The sequence below is a fragment of the Poeciliopsis prolifica genome, unplaced genomic scaffold (assembly GCF_027474105.1).
Source record: "Poeciliopsis prolifica strain line A6 unplaced genomic scaffold, Auburn_PproV2 SCAFFOLD011, whole genome shotgun sequence".
In the NCBI taxonomy this organism is placed as follows: Eukaryota; Metazoa; Chordata; class Actinopteri; order Cyprinodontiformes; family Poeciliidae; genus Poeciliopsis; species Poeciliopsis prolifica.
Genome location: NW_026562386.1, coordinates 1605557 through 1625178, shown reverse-complemented (window position 1 = coordinate 1625178; position 19622 = coordinate 1605557). Strand labels below are relative to the sequence as shown.

Below are 19622 nucleotides of genomic sequence, written 5' to 3'. Positions count from 1 at the left end.
CCTATTTGCATGAGGGTTACAGCAGACAGATGATCACTGACCAACAAGAAAGGCGTGAAGCGGTGGGAGAAAAACAGTTAGTTACTGAGCTCTTATTTGTCTTTCCTTCTGGATCCATGCCAGTTGGAAAGGCAGGTTTTAGCAGATGCTTCGACGTGCAACTGTGATAAAGACAGCCGAGCATCATCCAAGCTTTTGTTCAACAGTCTTGTGACCTGAAGATTTACATACAGCTTCGGCAAACCCAGAAACAAGATACATCTTCACAGCGGAGGCACTGAAAAGCACAGGGATCACATTGGTAGATGTGTTGCGTGATCTGAGCGATGGGAGGACAGATGTGGGTCCCTTTTTTCCTTCCCTCTGATTTTCCTTCACCCCTGCTAAAAACTGTGGAAACAAACACAGTGGGAATTTTATTACAACCATTAATATTGTGGAGCTGTATTTTTGTGTTCCCTTCGCTTTGCAAAAACAAGACCTTTGTGAGATGAAGGTTGTTGAAAGAACAAGTTCCAGAGTGCAATAAAGTTTTGAAAGTTGGTTCACTGAAAGTTTTTGTTTTTGGCTATCGTTACAAGGAATTGCTTTAATAATCATTAGGCTCCAGCTTTTTAAGCTTTTTTTTATGATTGTATGTTCACTCAAAGACAAAAACACACATTTTAAGAGACATTGTCAAACATTAGATGAAAGAGAAGTACCTAGAGGGCTATATAAAACAATTTACTGTTTTCCTAATGTATAATTTGTTGTTGGGAAAAACAATTAATTTTAATCCACATAACTTCCCAATTGATCATTATCCACAATTATTTGTTGAAGTCTTATTTTCTCTACTTCCTAATTAAGGTTGTGGCAGAAGGAAAAATAATTCAGTTGTTGGCATGCTGGCATGAGCACAGCTGAGAACTAGTAAATTAATCACCCACCGTTGTTTACTCTTGCTTGTGCATCTTGTAAATATAAATCACTGAACCTGCAAGTAGGCAATTTATGGGCTAAATTTGCATCGCTTTCACTTATTAAGTTATCATTTGTGCCACCGCAAAGCCAACCTAAATGTGCGCACGTTAATCAAATATCACTAAAAAAGACCTTTGAGAGCCTAAAATATTAAATCAAATAGTCTAAGATTACAAAAAAATAGGTAATGTTTATTTTCTCCCATTTACATCAACTGTTAAAAGACGCATGAGATTGAAGAACAAACACAATGTTTACAATTTATCCACAGCTGCTTTATATTTCACCCAGGGATGCTCCAATCAACCGGGCACAGTTCAGAAATTAGATGTTCCTCTTCATCGTCTGCTTTTTCTATTCCTTAAACGCAACAAAATAACTCCCCCCATTTTCAGACTTTAAACACAGCAACAATCAATATGTACATCTTTTTTTTTTAGATGAATAAAAGCCAGATAAAGGTAACACATTCAAGCTAAATGCAATTTTTTTTTAGCTCTTGCATTTTCTATTGCTACTTTTATCAAGGAATCTGCACCACATTTCCTCTTGCAATTCTTTAACAAACAAAAAGAGAGAAAAAGAAATTGGCTTTATCCAGGAAAAACCTGATCGGTGCATCTTTAATCTCAACCACCTGAGAGAGCAGAGTCCGTCCAAATGATCCTCTTGAAAACTATTTTTCTTTAGCACAAAGTACAAAGCAAAAGATTTGTTTGTGTTTTTAAATGAGAGCCATGAAACTTTGACAGTTAACATCAAGAAGTAGCAATGCTGCAGTGCACTACTTTGCTGGAGCGAGTTCAACACCAAGAAGAAAAAAGGTCAACCATCAAAGCCTGCATGACAGTTGTGTGCGTTGCAATCCAGCTGTATGGAGCAGTACAGTTCGAATGACGCTTCAGTCTGTGGAGCAGCCCTTCAAGGTGACAAACGCTGTTCCACCCACCACACAAGAACTACTATATAGACACAAAGAAGCAACACTGAATTTGTTTTTTTTTTCAGCCTCCGACAACAGAATTTAAAAAAAAGGTTTTAATACATCTAGTGTAAAATAACATTTTTGTCAAGCAAGCAAATGTCAATGTTGAGCATATAAACAGAGAAAGAATGTAAAAACAGTGGATATTGTGTTCCTTTAGTATCGTGAGCCTGCTGAAGGTGGAGGGAGATTCAGTGTTGTTTAGGACTCATACAAGCCTTATGCAAGTTCTCACTCTTGTGGCCTACACATGAACTGCAGAAGAGACCGGAGGGAGATGGAAAGTGAAATGTTTTCTTTTTTGTTGATGCGCTGGCGTGGTCCAGATTTGAACGGCAGTGTCTTCTAAGAAGTCAAGGTGAGTTTTACAGTCCAAAGCGGGCCGGGGTGCGTCTGGGTGTCATGGGTGCCTCCTCTTTTCTCCCTGGTGTGCAGATTTTCACTGCCCTAAATCAAGAAAGAGGGAACAATAGCGCATGAGGCATTTAGCTACTGAAATATTTATCCACCTGCTTCAGTCTTCAATCCATAATATTTCTTGGGGACCGGACTGGAGTTTCAGAAAATAAGTGGAGGCTGTTTTCGTGCAGCAGTATGGGAACATTTAAGCAGCAGGACAGGAGAGTGAAAATGCAGAGTGGTGTCTCTCTGGAAAGTGTTGGGACATGAACTCCGATGTCTCTGACAAAACAATCCATCATCTTTAATTACGTGACAGTGACACTGCCCACACTTCCCTCGTCTCTCCCTCTTGCCTGCATACATGGAGCAATTACACCATCAGGGCTTAACCTCCTTTCTGCCACTGGGGGCTTTTTCACCAAAGCTATTCTTGTGATATTCTGGGACCCCCCTTAATAACTTGGCGGCCGTTTTCTCTGAGCCTCACCATTAATAACAGGCTGAATTAGCTGAACAGCAGCAAATGTGTCTCATCTTCCAGCATTTTGTTTTAAAACCTGGTTTCTGTGATTTAAAGTCAGATTTCAGGCGTTTTAAAATCTATTATGACCTAAATTAAGACCTAAAAGATTTTAAAACCTATATTTAACTTAATGCATCAATCCATCCATTTAAATTTCTGTTTTTTGGTATATGTCTAAAGTGAATGAAGAATGGTTAGATTTTTGTAGACCCTTAACACCAAATGGTACCTTTCTATAATCTATTGCTTCTCTACATCATGGGGCTTATGGTGTAAGAGCCACTTTCTGCAGCAGGAACTACAAATGTTGGGATAGACAAACATCTGTCTTCAGGAACAAAATAATGGAAGCAATTAATGAACAAATACTAATCAGCTAATGGAATTAAAACATCTGCAGAGGTTTCTCCTGGGTCAGGAGCTCTACACTCAGAAACTGACTGTTCACAGACTGCTGTATCCAAATCTATTCATAGAAAGTTTAAAGGAAGAAAAAAGTGCATCTGTTAACCATAATCATCAAAAATTGCAAAAATAAAGGTGTCTAAATAATCTATATCATAAATAAGTTTCACGTTTTGAAAAGAATGACAGAAAACATTGAAATTGTCTATATTTGATTTCTAATCACATTTTATCCATTTTCCAAGTGCCAAAATATCCCCACCCAATACTTTGTATTGTCGATATAATTAGCAATTACTATTTGAATCAGATTTAAAAGAATCTCCCTCTAAATCTAGTCCAAAACTACAAAGGCCTTATTTCCCTTTCGTCACACAAAATGGTTCTATATTTCTGCCCAGCTCCAGTCGCTGGGCTGTTTACTAACTGATAGGGGGAAGAATGATGATGAGCAGCTGCCGGATCAAGGGAAACCAGATCAAATGATCAAATATTCCATCCTGGTAACAGGGAGCTCAAGACCTGCAGGAGGACAAAGGAACCAACACACACCCAAGAGAGCTTTCAACTTTATTACCAACTTCCCCCGCTTAAATCTAATTTTTAATCCTAAGACTCCAGTGTGATTATTTTCAACGTAACTGTCACACTAAACTCGGAGCAGATAAACCAGCTGATTAATTAACAGTAAAAGTTCTTTTTAAATCAGTCTTTATAGCCCCATTTCTCTGTGTGAGGCTCGTAGATGGGTGTGAAATTAATTTTTTGGTTTAATTTGAAAACGAACATTCCCCTCCTTTTCTCTGTTCTGCTGTGGCACAATTTAAATTGCTGCAGTAATGGGGGTCAGCCTGGAGTCAATATTATTTCTTTTTGTCTCGTCTGGAGGGACCAGAGGTGAGACAAGCTCATCACGAAGAGTGAGAAAGGTGGAGTCGAGAGAGTGGGAGAGGAGGAAGGGGACGGCAGGGTGGAGACGTGAGTAGGCAGAGAGGAAGGTAAATTAAACCTTTCTAATCTTGACAGTGCATGGCAAATGAGAGGAACGCCTGCTGGTTGAGGGCCGGGTGGTGAAGGTGCTTCACTCACCTCACACTGCTGGTGTTGCTCTTCTTCTCCTGCTCCTCTCGACGCGCCCTCAGCTGCTCCTGAGCCAGGACCATCTCCTGCTCCATGTTGCTCAGCTCCTCTTTGGCCCGCCGACGGTTCTCCTGCAGGAGCAACGCAGACAGGTGGAGGAACACAGGAAGTGTTATTGAGTCAGTGGGTGGAGTAGCAAAATGTGAAACCTGCGTCTTGGCACTTATGTAAGGGTTACTTTGAGAAAGTCCTCCCAACAAGACATTTTGACACAATTCTCAGACCCATTCTTCACCTGTAGGGCAACAGCAAAACTTCACTGCAACTGCTTCTCCTTAACATGGTGGACATTGACCCTTAAAACACTCTAAAGCTGTAATAATGCCCTCCAAATTTCCCACATACAATGTTTTGTACCACCAGTGCAAAGCGAGCCTAACTAAGACACTATATAATCAAAACGATAAACTGTTGACCCCACAGTCCATCCTATTTAATCAGTTCTCTGTTTGGTTACAGCTGTTTGAGGGCAAAATAGAGACTTACTTGGCATGAAAGTAATGATATGGAGGTTTAGGTTAAATCTAAAGCAGAACTGCTTTACATATTTAGCAGGAAAACATGTGATATTGGACAATGCTTGGTTAGTTATTGTTAGAGATATGTAAGAATAACATGTCAGATTTCGATCAACCGGTGCAGCTAATATTAACTGATATTTATTGAATTTGAAGCTTTGATGAACATCCTTTTCCAAATTCATAGTTTGCAACGATCACTATAATTCCTTGAGATTTTGATTCTAGGAATTCATTTTGAAATCTATTTGAGAAAAAGTAGCGTTGGATGAAATATTTTATTCAAGAGGAAAGAACTAAAATTATTTTACATTTAACTTCACCGTATCTGTAAAGATCTTCTCATGTTGAGAGAACAGCACAAAATGCTAGGATAGTAACCCCAGCCTAACCCTACATTCTAACATATCTTTGTAATCAAGAGGTTTTATATTTTTTGGACATATGTAACAAGTAGCAACAAGGGAAATGTGAAAATTTCTGGTTTATAAACGATATTACCGATGAAGTAACAAATCAACAGTTTTGCCGTCATTTGGGAGTCACAACATTTTTGCAGACCTTCACTAATAGAGAAATATCTACAAACATTTTACTTTTGTATTGCATCTTATGCTAAATTTGAAAAAAATGAGCATCAACCTTTCCCAAACGTACCTGTCTGCTCTTTCCTGCATGTTTGATGCTGTAAAACATGGGTCCCAGCTCCGCCAGCCACTCTCCGTCCACAGCAGTAACACACTGCATGTACTCCTGCAAAACAAAGCACAGAGTTCAACATCAAAAACATCTACAGCTGATGTTTTTAACTTCATTGTTCTTTTGCTTTCGCATTCTTTTACCTTTGTAGTCATCACGAGCTCATGGTAGATGATGTAGTCGGGGGTGTAGCCCATACCAAACAGGGAGCTGGTGGGATGGAGGTGGCATGGCATGCCAGTCCTCACGTTCACATATTCACCAATGCCCTGTGAACAAATATATGCATAAATAACAAATAAACTGCAATACAAGAGTCTATGCATGAGTTTAAATGTGCCTGCTTTTCAGGGTGCACCGTTAGGTCAAAGCAGAGCTGGCCATGCCGGCTAATTTGCTTCTCAACTTGGCTTAGACAGCAGAAGAAAAAAAAAAATAATCTAAAGTATATCCAAGTTTAATATGATTGCTTGGTTTGGCTGGCTACTCGTAAGTCAAACTGAAAACCATGATTATATAGTCATGACTTTAAATTCCCTTTCAGATTTTAGCGTTGTATTAATGTGAGGCCAGGGGGGATATTTCACCACTCTGTAATTATGCTGCTATAAATCTGCCACAACTGGCCGCCGCTGGGCCTAACATATTAACTTAGGAGGACCCGGAGCGCAGAGAGTACCTTGAGCTTGGCTGCCTGGTGGAAGTAAGCAGCACAGATACACTTTCTGATGATGTCCCAGTCTGAGCCACAGGATATAAGGTTCATCTTCTGCTGAACCATGATGTCCTTTAACTGGGAACGCACCTCACGCACCTGAGCAACAAAATACATTAAATAAATGAAACGCATTGGGAGTGGAAGCAAATTCAAATGGCTAACAATGGATAAAAATAAATATTGGCCACATGATGTTATGAAGGACTACATCTGAAAGTCGAGCTGGAAATGGAAGCATTCAGAAATTAATCTGTACAATTCACACATACAAATATTTTCCAGTGGGAATTTAACAAGTTTTGGATGAACAACACACAAGTCTGACCTTGCGCATGGCCTTGGTGTGGATGAAGTGATCGTTGCACCAGATGCTGGAATAATTGTTGTTCTTCCACTGCATGTAGACGTTCAGGTATGTGAGGTGGTCACTCTCAGGGACTGAGAACTTCTCCCTCACCTGGTCGCTTTCTTCCTCACGACCCTGCAGAGGCAAAAACGTTTTTAGTGGTAGAACGAGGACGGGCCGATGCCTCAGACATACCAGATGTATAATCCATTGTTCCAGTTGAGCTGAAACTTTTAACCATCCATATGAAGCTCACTCAGATTGTTTACTTTCATTTTATTTTGCTTTTTGTTCAGCTATACTTGTGTTGTAGTCCTTGGAAAATTAATTGGTCAAAATTACAGCTTTTATCTGTGCATCTAAAAAAATTGTTTTGTTTTGGATGTGAATAATCCAAAACAAAACAATTGTTTTGTATAATCAAAATATATATATTCTTTTGTGTGAATAAGAATTAAAACACATTTGTATAGTGACATGTTACACAAGTATTCTTAAAGCTCTGATAAACACCTAAGCATGGTCATAATTTTTTGCAGCTCGACATAAAACAATCTAAGGCTTCAAGCTGCGTCTGTATCTACATTTCATCAGACAAAAAAAGGTCAAAATAGATCTGAGTCTCAGGGGGGGGATAAAAATAGCCACCCAGCTAAAATGCAAAAGCACATGCAGATGTGCTTTTGCACTAAATTCTGCACTAAAAGTGAACAGATTTAGTGAACAATGTGTGAAAATCACTTGTGCATTCATCGCTAAAATTACCTCCCCGCCCCCTAAGTAGTCACACTCACACAACTTACACACTTAATTTACATTACTGCAAATTCATATAAAAATGTATGCCTGTTGGGTCATAACACACAATATATGACGAAATGAGGCCCCCAGTGACCAGGGGCTTCAAGCATAAAGCGTGCATGCACACAAAATATGAGCGGCGCCATATTTTGTGCACAAGTCGGCAAACACAGCTTTGTGAATGCGCCTTTCTGGACAGAAAGCATCTCTGTTCTTTAAGCATCTCTGTTCTTTAAACGTACAACTTATGCACATGATTCCACTATTTATAATAAGCATCCATTTCACCTGTCTGTCTTTAAATCCCAGCTGAACCCTCTGCTATTCAAAATGCCATTTGCAAGATCTCTTTATTTTCTTTTTTTCTTTCTTTAAAATGTATTATTTTTAAATTTGTGAAGTTACTTTATGCTAATTTACATATGTGTTTATGGAGGCGACATGGTGGACCAGCAGCTGTGCTGCATTTCCAGCAGATTTTGATGTATAAAATTTCCTGGATGTTTAATGCACGGCTTCATACATCCAAATTTTTTTGTGTGCCGCATTTTTCTAAATTTTTCCGTACGCCAAGTTTCAGTGTGAGAATTGCGCACTCTTTTATGCACGAGACCCCAGATGGGACTCTCTGGTTGTTTTCTTCTGTCTGAGTCTCACTTTTAGTTCAAACAAATAGAAAGCTACTAAATACCAACTCGCAAAGCACAAACCTTAGGTCTGTAAAAGATGGCCGGCACAGACAACATAGAGACGATGATGAGGATGTCTGCACTGCAGCCCATGTCACAGGACACAATAAGCATCTTTGAGAGGGCGGGGTCGAGTGGAAACTCCACCATCAGACGCCCCGTTGGGGTCAGAGCACCTGAAGGAAAAAATTAAAACAGATACAACATTACAAGTGTGAAAGGAAATGTGAAAAATGCTGGAGAGACAAACATTAAGAAGACTGATGAGCTTCTTTTCTATCTGAAATCTGGTGGGATAAAAGAAGCATCACCATTATGTGACACTGATCTGTCAGAACGACAGGAGAGAAGGAACTGCTGACAGCTTAAAATACTTTAGGCAATAAAAAAAAAACGAGATTAAAAACTTTACCGTTTCTGATTCAAAAGATTAAACGAAAGAGTCTAAGAAGCTTATGATGAGGAAAAGCAAAGTAGCAGAGCAGCCAGTTTAGGGCAGGTAAGCCTTAATCAGAGATAATCTGCTGTTAACACACCATACAGAGAATCATCAAAAGTCTCCTCTTATTCTCAAATCCCTAAATCCCCAGGAATCTGGCAAAGGATGAGATAGAACTGAGACCCAACCAGTCAAATAAAACACAGGATCAGAAACTAGGCAATTACTCCACTGGCTAACCCTCACAACTAACTCCTCCAGGCCCGTCAGTGGAGGCAGCATCATCGGTGCAGCATCCTGCCTCCATTTGTAGCGTCATTATCAGTCTAGGGAAACCCAAAGTGCCACTAAGAGGAGGAAATAAACCCTAAAAATCTCAAACTTTATATCATCATCATTAGTAGCATTTTGCCTGTTTACTGTACATTTACAATCAACTACAAGGATGAATGATATGTTCATGGTAAAAATGTTTAATTACAATAATCATATTGCTACCAAACTATTTTTAGTAAATTTAAATATTACAGAAATGTCAATTAGCAAAGTTACGAGACACTATTAATGCATGAAGTAGCACATTTCTTCCCTCCTGGGCATTTAGGTTTCAGTGTTTTTTGTTGAATGCAGTCATATGTTTAGTCTCACAAAAAAGATTAAATGTTTGCATGTATGTAATGTATGAACTGAAGAAAACAAGTGCAGTGTCACTGACAGCCACTAGAGGTAATCTGCAAACCATCTTTTCTCAAATAAAATAACATGAGTAAATTGCTGCAAAGGTTCGTGTGCTGACCTCAACTGAATCATGTCAGTGGTCACTTTTCAGGCCACTAAATGAAAATTAGATCACGAGATTATTGTTTGTCAAATCACTTCAATTAAAACTTTGTAGTTCAAAACTTTTACCCAAACAAGATTTATGTTCTGCAAAAATATTCAAATTGTGAAAAACACAGTTTCAAATAACATATATAACAATGTAGTGGTAAAATAAAGTATTTATTAGAGGTTTATTGTTGTATTGGTCTATAATTTCTTGAAATCATACTTGAAAAATGAAGTTTTAAATTAATTTACTATTTCTTGAAAGGGATAAAGCCATTTCAGACATTCTTGTTTGAACAAGAGGAGGAGGTGTCTTGACCACAAAAACTGAAAGAAGCAACTGATTTGGTTTAGTTTTTCCAAGTGAAGCCACTGTTGACCCACCCGTGTTGTCCAGAGCTCCCAGGATCCAGAGCTGGTACATGGAGTTGAGCATGTTGTCCTCAGGCGGTGGATCCATGAAGTGGAACAGGAGCAAGTCCTGGACCCCCAGAGACTTCAGCAGCAGGACCACATTGGCCAGGTTTGTTCTCTGGATCTCTGGGATGGTGGTGGTCAGCATCTCATTCTTATAGGCACTCTGAGTGTAAAGCCTTTGTGTAGAAGAAAAACACCAAATAAACTTTACCACAGTGGAGGACATTGTACTGTTACGTATAAACCTTCGTCATCATCATTGTACTTGGGCAACAGATTTCAAATTAGATTTAAAGCAACGTCAGATTCATAAAGCTATAATTTATCAAAAGCCACACAAAAAGCTGTTTACAGCTCTGTTATTTTTTCACTGATTTTGTTAAGGAAATTATCAGTTTTTGAACAAATACACAACAGAGTTGGTCAGTTTTTCTATTATCTAACTTGCACACTTTGTAAAATACAACTGTTTCATAACTGTATAGTTTTTCTTTCATTGTAAGTTACATTTTTTTTTATAATTATAACAATTTTAAGGCATATCTGTGTTTTTTCTGTTTGGTGACGATTCACTGGATTTTCCCATTTGATGTTCTGTTCTAATCATTTTCATAATGTTTCATGTGTGAATCCCCACCCAGACTCTTTGAGCCATCTCACGCATTCACAGCAACTCAAACAGATCAAATGTGCTTAAAGAAAATCAGCCTAAGGTTGTTAGGTTTCTGGACGGGCAAGTGGATGAGATTTGTTGTAAAATATGAACTTTCAAAAGCAAAATACATATCAGTGTCACAGTCTTTTCTGTATGCAAAAGAGAAAAGATCCCTGTGACATATTTGCCCAGTTTAACTAGATAAAAATCCTCAGGGAATCAATGTCCTCTCTTCTCTGCATTTGCAACGAACAATCACATAGGGAACCAGATAGTTACATTTGATTCACACTTCTTAGTAAAAGAAATCCCAATTAAACACCATTTTCTACATTATTTACAAGTAAATTTGCTGTACAACATTATAACAAATAACATTTACATCTATACTTAAGATGCTTCTAGGAAAAAATGTAACTTTAAAAAACATGACTTAAAAAGCTAAGCTGCAACTTCAGCTCAATGGCTACATGAATCGCACGTCCCCCTTTAAGAGCTGGTGAAGGCTTGAGCCTCACCTGTAACACTGGCCTGGTCCTGTACGTCCGGCTCGGCCAGAACGCTGGTTGGCATTAGCCTGACTGATGGGGTAAACCTGGAGAGCATCCATACCGATCCGAGGGTTGAAAACCTGTCGAATTTACAAAGATTTCAAAATCGAGTGAGTAATTCATGCTTAATATAGTCTCTATTCATATTGTACACAACAGGAGCAAAAAATGACATCCAGGCTGCAAGTACCTTAAGTTTGCAATAGCCTGAATCCACAACAAACATGATCCCATCCACAGTGAGCGACGTCTCTGCAATGTTTGTGGCAACAATGCATTTTCTGACACCGTCTGGAGCCTTGTGCCGCAAGACCAAAATAATGTTGATTCAAAAAAAAGTTGCACACAGATGAAATGCAAAAAAACTAATCAGCTGTGCTGACTGATGCAAACCTTCTGGAAGATCTTCGCTTGGAGATCAGAAGGAAGTTGTGAGTAAATGGGCAGCACAGCCAGAGGAGGAGCGTTCTCCAAGTCTTCCAGGCGTTCCACGATCTGATCCGATGTTACCTGCAGGGAAAAATAAAATCACATGCAAGCTGCAGATACGACTACAAAAAAATGTATGTGTAAAACAACTATCTTAAAGTCCGAGTTTGAAGAAGTTACCAATAAAAGAAATGTGTTTCAAACCTCTTAACTTGTCAGTAAGAAAAAGTGTAAATAATAAGTAACATCTGCCAGATAATTTACCTCTATATCTTCCTGTCCTGGCATAAAGATCAAGATGTCTCCCACCATCCCACTGAGGTGGATCTGCAGAGCCTGCTTCACTGCAGCCTCAACATAGTCCTCCTGTGGGGTCTACACAACACCAAACAAAGTCAAAATGAACAATAAAAACAAATGATGTCAAGAGCCAATTCAAAGATTCTTCTAATTCACTCCCTAAGAAAAGAGAATATTCTAAATTTAAATTAATATTTTCCACTTTTCAAAGCTAAATAAGGCATGCCAACCAATGCGATACATTTCAAATCAAAGAAAAATGTTTTCTGTTCTAAAGTTAGAAGTTTTAACTTCTTTTTTTAAAGAAAATGACAAATGAACAGAAAATTCTGCTCTTGATTACAGTCAGTAAAATTGGATTGCGTGAAAATTTGTGATTTTAACATACCTTGCTGAACAATATGTCAACTGGAAATGTTCTTCCTGGAATATGGAAAATAGGAACATTGCCAAAAAATGCTGCAAATTTGTCTGAGTCCATAGTAGCAGAAGTCACAATGAGCTTCAGGTCAGTTCGTCGAGATACAACCTGGCATGAAACAGCAAACATGACTGGAATTAGAGCTGAACATTTCGAAAAAACATTTTTTAGTCTGGACATTATATGTTTTTTTTTCTTTAACATGTGACATTAACAGTACTGACCTCCCGCAGGAGGCCAAACAGCACGTCTGTGTTGAGGGAGCGTTCGTGAGCCTCGTCCATAATAACTGCACTGTAGTGGTCCAGGTCCGACTCCCGCAGAGACTCCCTCAGCAGAATCCCGTCAGTCATGTACTTTATCATCGTTTTCTCCGAAGTGCAGTCCTCAAAGCGGATTGCGTATCCAACCTATAAGGAAAGAATATTCAAGATGTTTTCTTCCTTCACCAAATCAGATGATTCCACAAGGTAAATATTGAAATTGTATGATTTTTGTATTTGAATAATAAGAGTAACATACTATTTCCATGTTTCCTATTATCCCATAATTTTTCTCACAATGATTTTCATTCTGTTCACGCATCAAGAACCACAAAGTGTAATTTCCATTTCCCCCACTAGATGGCAGTATTGAATTACAATAACTACTTAAAAATAGTATATTGCTAAAATTTATGAGACAAATTATGAAATAATTTTTTTTTCTGAAGCTAAATTGTTACTTTGTAATGCAAACACCTATGAATGGCTTCTGCTTTCATGTCTACTAGAATATATCACAATTATTGAACACAGATTGAGAACTTTTAAGTTCTGACACAAACTCAAAACATTAATAAGATGAGACATAACTAAAAAGAAATAATAAAGCAGTTTCCAGGAACAATGTCTAACTTTATAAAACTAAATATTGTTTTCTAAATATTTTTACTTATTATAAAGAAAAGGTTAAAGCTGTGTAGCCATTTGAAATATAAATGAAAGCAGGCATTTTAAGTGCAGCTTCTATAGAAGCCTAAACTCCAAATTCTGATGATATCCTGAATCTAGACTCTTTTTGCTGCTTATTTTTTCCTTCGTTATCAGTAGAAATGCTAGAAGTTTCATCTGAAGGCCCGACAAACAACCTGCAGTCGTAAGCTGTAAAAATTGGTTAAACCAGCTTCCAGCTTCCTGTTCCGACGACAAGCCCAACCCATTCTGCATCCTGTGAGAAAGTAGTATCAGTAGTGTGAGTAGTGTCTCACCTCCTCTCCAAGGTTGGTGCCGATCTCCTCGCTGACTCTTTTGGCCACACTCATGGCGGCCACTCGTCGGGGCTGAGTACAACCCACCATGCCGTAGCGAGTGTAGCCGTCTTCATGCAGGTACTGAGTCAGCTGGGTGGTCTTACCGCTTCCTGTTTCTCCAACAACAATGACGATGCTGTTGTCCCTGTAAGTTGCAATTCATGTAATGATGAAACGGTTACAATAACGGTAAAGGTCTGACTTGATTTCAAGCAACTTTTCAAAAATATTGTGGCTGAAACATGACTTGAGGAGAATAACGACATTATGTTATTGAGTATCGATACCTTATGATATTGAGAAGTTGCTGCCTGACGGCAAATATAGGCAAGTACTGCCTCTGCTCCAGAATGCTCTTCTTCTTAGCAAAGTCACTGCTGGCTTCACTCTTCTCCTTCATGTGCTCAGCAAATTTCTGATCAGCCCTGTGCAATATAAAAAGATTATTTATTAACATAAGAATTTTAAGAAATTCACACAAAAATGTGTTTGAAAATTAAAATTGACAGTCCATTCACCTGTAGTCTACTTTGCCATCCTCTCCCACCACTTTGCCTCCAGGTTCTTCATCCTCTTTCTTCTTGATACCCATTATATCGCCTAACTTGGTGCCTGCCAATTCCCAGTGTTTGTGCTGTGCCTGGAAAAAGATGGGAAATTAATTGGAAGACAAATAAAATATTAGTGTAGCCTCTAATAATCAAAGAATAAATTACAAGACACAGAGAACAGAGCATCAAATGTTAAGAAAAATGTCTAACAGTAATATCAATTGGTAAGAAAATACATAAATTAAGCAAACTTCCATTTTGACATTAAAATCAATCATGATTCGCTGTTCACTTTCAATTTCCCCTCCTGTTTTTATTTTGGTTTAAGGTAACAAAAAAAAAACTAATAATCTGGGGTTTGTTTCTCTTCTGAACTGCTGTTATGTATGTTGGTACACTCCTAAAAACAATCTTTTACAAAGAGACGTGTCTTTTCCTCGCTGTGGACCCTGATTACCTTTTTGCGTTCCTTTTGCTCACGATGTTTACGGACAAGCTGGCTTCCCTTTCGAGAGATGATGGCCATGTCAGAGGTGGGATCTTTCACAGGGACGATGGGCTCTGGCTGCATAACAAAGAAAAGAATAAAAATCACACATGCATGCAAAGAATGAAAAAAATGTAATTCAACAACAAACTGCCATGCAGAAAACTTTTTTTTTAAAATAAAAACACATTACACATCAAAATATTTTCAAAATTAAGCACATCTATAAACTTTGCTGTAAATGTGATAACTTTGTTAAACTTGTTGAGTTGCCTTTTTCCCAAAAGAAGCAAGTATGAAATAGATTTTAGAAACCACAGAGCCATTGAAATATATAGAAACTGATCTAATTGTTGGTTACCTGCTTTGTGAAAACTATTCTTCCATCCAGGAAAGGGGGAACCAGATTGTGAACCAACAGGTGAACTTTAGCAGCGTTGTCTTCCTCAAAGTCTTCATCCACCTCCAGCCTTTGCACAACACCACTGGTCAACATGCGGTTCGTCTCCCAGCGTTCGTTATCCTAAAGGAAGAAAATAAGCAAATCTACAAATTAACTCAGAGCTTCTGCAAAGTGTTAATGTCAAAACTTAATACATTCTCCAGATTCAGATTTTCAGATTATTCTAGCTGTTTTAAAAAACACAGTTTTAGTTTAACTTTATTATCATAACAACTCATGAAACAATATAAAACTGAAGGTGGTTTTATGTTCAGTTGCATAATAAAAGACTGTTTTATCGCTTTGCTGGTAAAATCCTTTTAATTTAGTTCTGAAATTTCTAAATAAAAAAAAATAAAAAAACAAAGGCATGTCAGTGCTTCCTTTAGCATATAAAATCAAACCAAGTTTAAGAAACACAAATTCTAAGTGTTTAGAGGGAAAAAGAAAGAGAATTTGAATTAGTGTGCTTTTGTCTTTGGTCTATTATACAAACTGAATTAGTGTGGAAGCATTTAAAATTTTTGTCTGGGAAATAAAAAAGGGAAGGAAGCCAGGTTAAGCAAGCCTTCTTCCAAAATTGTACTGAAATCGAAGGACATTAGATGTTTTTTTAATTCTCAATTTTCCCATATCTATTCAAGCTTAAGTATTTTCAATTTTAGCCCAAGTTTATCTGAAAATGTGTGCTTTTACCTCATTGATCTGTCGCTTCTGAGCAGATATTCTTTTTTGAGTCTGCTTCTGGAGGATCTGCTCTCTCTTTTTCACATATTCTTCAGAGGTGGAGGTGAAAGGGTTGTGAAACTCATCATAGCCTTCGTCCATCATGTACCAGTCTCTGTCAGCTTGCTTTAATTCAAAGCCACAATAATCGATTAAGTTCTATCATTGGCAAGCAAGAAATATGTTCTGCAGTATAATTACTATAACTAGGAATAACGGTATGAATCTCACCTTTTGGTCCTCCTCCCACTGTTCTTTCTCATCCTCATTATCAAAAGGTATTCCTCCCTCATTTTTTTTGCCTAAAGGAAACACAAATAATATTGTATAACATTCTGCTGCCATATATTGCATTGGAAAGCAAAACAACTTGAACTTAGACAATATTACCTTTCCCTTGTGACAAACGAGGTGTGGAGCCTAAATGCTTTCTATCATTCGCCCACTCGTTGTACTTATAGGATGGGGTGGGCAGGGGTGTGTCATCAGTGTAACGGCCTCTGACTGATCTGAAAAATCACAGAAGACAAATGTTCCTGAGCAGTTGCACATTGCATAAGGGGTAGGATCACAATTTTAAACGATCATTTTAATTTTGGAAACAAGAAAAACTGTGAATTATGAGGAGGAAAAAATGGTAAAATTAGGAAATAAAACAATATCTGAAAACAACAGGACTAAGATTTTCAATTTATTGAAAAACAACTGGCCAATATGAAATTAAAGTAATAGTGAATGTTCAGGGTCATGCAAAATGAGGTGAATGACATTTACCTGTCCCTCCTCTCACTCTCTCGCCCAGAACGATGGCTTCTTTCAGAGCGATCGGACTCCCTGTGAGAGAGAGCTGGAGATGGAGACTCCCACTGGGAATGCCGTGAGCTACCATAACCACTATCGTCCTCATCCCAGTTAGATCGGGAAGGTGTAAAACCATCTATGCAAAGACAAAATGAGTTGAGTCAAACAAACGTTTTAAATTTTATTTTTATATGAAGACAAAGAAAATGAACTAACCTCTGGGGCGATTCTGTGGTGTCGCAGGTTCGTCTCTCTTACTCCCTCTGCTGATGCGTTCGGACCAGCCATCTCGCTGTGAGCGCTCACTCCTCTCACTGCGTTCCAAGCGCTCCGACCGGCTGCTACTGTTGCCCCGACTATGTCTACTGTCTCGATCGTCTGTCAGAGAAAAGGGAAATTCAAGGAAAATACAAGCAAGACTTTAAACTTTTAGATGATGCGGATCATGCAACATAACCAAATAAACAGCACAAAATGCACAAAGCACACAAATTAAGTAGGCTTTAACCAACAAATGTCTGAACTTTTTCTCATGGTCCACACACTACACTATAATCAAATGGCTGTTCTCATTAAAACATAAGTGGTCTTAGGAATCACCTCTCTCACTCTGTCGCTCCCTTCCTTTATCTTTGCTCCTTTCTCTGTCTCTGGTCTTGTCCTCCTTGGAGGAAGCAAAGACTCCCTGCTCACGCCTGTCTTTCTCCCGCTGCTCATGCCGGCGTCTAAACTCTTCACTGACGCCTCCAGGATTGGAGGGAGTCTCAGAGCCTGTAACACGGTACTTCCTGCAGGCACAAACAAAAGATACATCAAAAGTAGTTAGTAGCAGTTACTGTGCTATACATGCAAGTTTTAATTAAAACAAAACAGACATTCCTCAAAATGTTTTGCTATTACTTACCTCTCCTTCTTTGTGGCACTACTTGTATCATCCTCCTCCTCATCAGACCCGGAGTCACTTTTATTTTCCTCCCAATCTTTGTAGGAGGAAACCTTTGACTTCTTCCTGTTTCTTTCATTGCCATTAGACTCTTCTTGCTCTTTAATCTCCCGTTCCTTCCTTTTCTGCGCAGCCAGCAGGTCCAAGCCCAGCAAAGAGGTGCGTGGTGTAGGTGCCCGAAAAACATGTGGCTCTGAAGCAGCGCTCTTCTTCTTTACTATCAGACCTCCAACTTGAGCACCGGGCTGAGTCCCTTCCAGCCTATGCATGGACACGTCATCGTCATCCATAATCTATGGGAAAATATCAACAAAAGGAACAGGTAAAAATCTGCCATTCTACTTGGCTTTTACTCGTTAAAATAAAAGTGTTGCAAATTCATTTTGAGACAAAAATTTAGTTAATGTGCATTAACATTAGGTTTGGGGCAGCTTGAGATTGGCATGGCCTAAGACAAGCCAATAATAATATCGCAATCTAATGAAATCTCTATACTTACATAAAAGCAGAAAACATGTTAAGTTTCTCACCAGGCAACAGAAAGTGAGACTCTAAAAGTTTATTCTCTAAGAAACTATGGCTTTGATTTTGTAAAAGTTAAATATCACATGTATTTTTTAGATTTTATTCTATTCTTTTTAGTTTTTACACAAAGAATTAAATCTAGACACCAAAGTGCAAACACACAACTCCCTCCCCTCCACAACTCCTCCTATAAAATACGAAAGACTCACATAGCTACATCAAATCATTAGTTAATTTTGGGTCAAAACAGCCTAAATGAATCACTGGTTTAATAACTAAGAAATAAAGAAAGTTGCCCTTTAGTTTTTCTCAAAAACATGCCAGTGGCATGTTTATTAAAAATGTAATTTATTTGCAGAACAAATAAATTACATTTGTTCTGCAAATTCATCTTTTTATTGAGCATGTAATCGCTATAACTCATTGTAGTATTATATCACATTACTGTACCTATTCCTGCTAACCACAGCATTTTAAAGTAAAACCCATCAAATTCAATCTGTTTCTGAGTAATAATGAACACGCCAAGAACACGTCTTAATGAGATGATGTAAATTCCCAGCGTCATACAAAATATAAGCATTTAGATCTACATATTAATGTTTAAAGTATTTCCTACAACCCGGGATGAATAGCTGATGATTCGATATATCTTACCTTAGTTTGAGAAGCTAATGCTAGCTTGTCACAATCAAAGCAACAACACAGAGAAAGCTACGTATTCTCTTGAGCATAAAAATCAATAGATTTTTATGCTCTAGAGCACTGTACGTGCTCTAGTAACAAGCACGTACAGTGGAAATACGTAATTAATGGCGTCCTGGATAATAACTAAATCGCTTTCGTAAACCCAACGCGTATGTTTACAGATAGGGAAGCAGCCATATTTCTCAATTTTCTTCTGCCGCTGCAGTAAGCAGAAAAGACGCGCTACTGCCACCTACCGGGCATTAGAATAAGTTGCCAAGTTGTGATACGTTTGATCAGTGCTTTAAAATGTGTTTTATGGAACTTATTTTTGTAAATTAATTGAATTAATTAGTTTTTGGATATGCCACATCTTTGATAAAATGGGTTAGGACTGCGAAACAAAATATGATTTATGAATATTCTTGTTGGCCTACTTCTGCCATGTATGTCAATTTTCTGTAAACACGCAGGGATCAAAAAGTTGTTTCTAGACAATTGATAATCAATTATTCACTTCTAACTGATTAACCCTAACACCCCGCAGATCCGCCTTTGAATGCACTGAAAGAGAAAGGAGACAAGATTCTGCCTTATCTTGTCTTGTCTGACCTATCAACAGAAGACATATGTCTATAACCACAACGTAATTGCATATCATTTCTGTTGGCACTCAATGAACCTCAATGAACTTAATGAACCTCCATTGAGGTTCAGTTAGTGCCAATGAACCTCAATGAGTTCATTGGCACTAACTGTAGTGGTACACAATAAACCACAATTAGCCGGTGGTTATGCCGGTATGTTACTTATGTATGAAGAGTGGGGAGATTTTAAACAAAACTATAAATAGGGGAAACTAGTCTGAGTTTACGGGTTTACGACCAGAAAGCATACCAGACACACACTATCATATAGTCGCTGACTATGTTCAGCA

At 38.3% G+C, this 19622-nt stretch overlaps 1 protein-coding gene across 1 annotated transcript; it reads right to left on the bottom strand.

Moving 5' to 3' along the window:
- Positions 1-1136: 1136 nt before the first annotated feature.
- Positions 1137-18867, bottom strand: dhx38 (DEAH (Asp-Glu-Ala-His) box polypeptide 38). Its single transcript, XM_055036348.1, has 27 exons — positions 18656-18867; positions 17435-17766; positions 17131-17318; positions 16747-16908; positions 16504-16666; positions 16120-16238; positions 15961-16031; positions 15700-15855; positions 14923-15084; positions 14532-14639; positions 14042-14163; positions 13811-13948; positions 13482-13668; positions 12457-12642; positions 12200-12340; positions 11776-11886; positions 11476-11592; positions 11273-11380; positions 11050-11162; positions 9844-10052; positions 8214-8368; positions 6682-6837; positions 6318-6452; positions 5782-5907; positions 5597-5692; positions 4371-4492; positions 1137-2398 (listed from the first exon to the last, which is right to left on the bottom strand). The coding sequence occupies exons 2-27, from the start codon at positions 17761-17763 to the stop codon at positions 2317-2319; spliced, it is 3762 nt and encodes a 1253-aa protein (XP_054892323.1). The 5' UTR covers positions 17764-17766; positions 18656-18867; the 3' UTR covers positions 1137-2316.
- Between the last annotated feature and the right edge of the window lie 755 nt (positions 18868-19622).

What these genes read in the sequence shown, in the direction of transcription:
- dhx38 (XM_055036348.1), bottom strand. Translation starts at nt 17,763, where the DNA reads ATGGATGACGATGACGTGTCCATGCATAGGCTGGAAGGGACTCAGCCC. An exon ending in GATGGCAAAGTAGACTACAG is followed by an intron (nt 13,949 to 14,041) that starts GTGAATGGACTG and finishes TATATTGCACAG; the next exon opens with GGCTGATCAGAAATTTGCTG. An exon ending in TTGACATATTGTTCAGCAAG is followed by an intron (nt 11,887 to 12,199) that starts GTATGTTAAAAT and finishes GGTGTTGTGTAG; the next exon opens with ACCCCACAGGAGGACTATGT.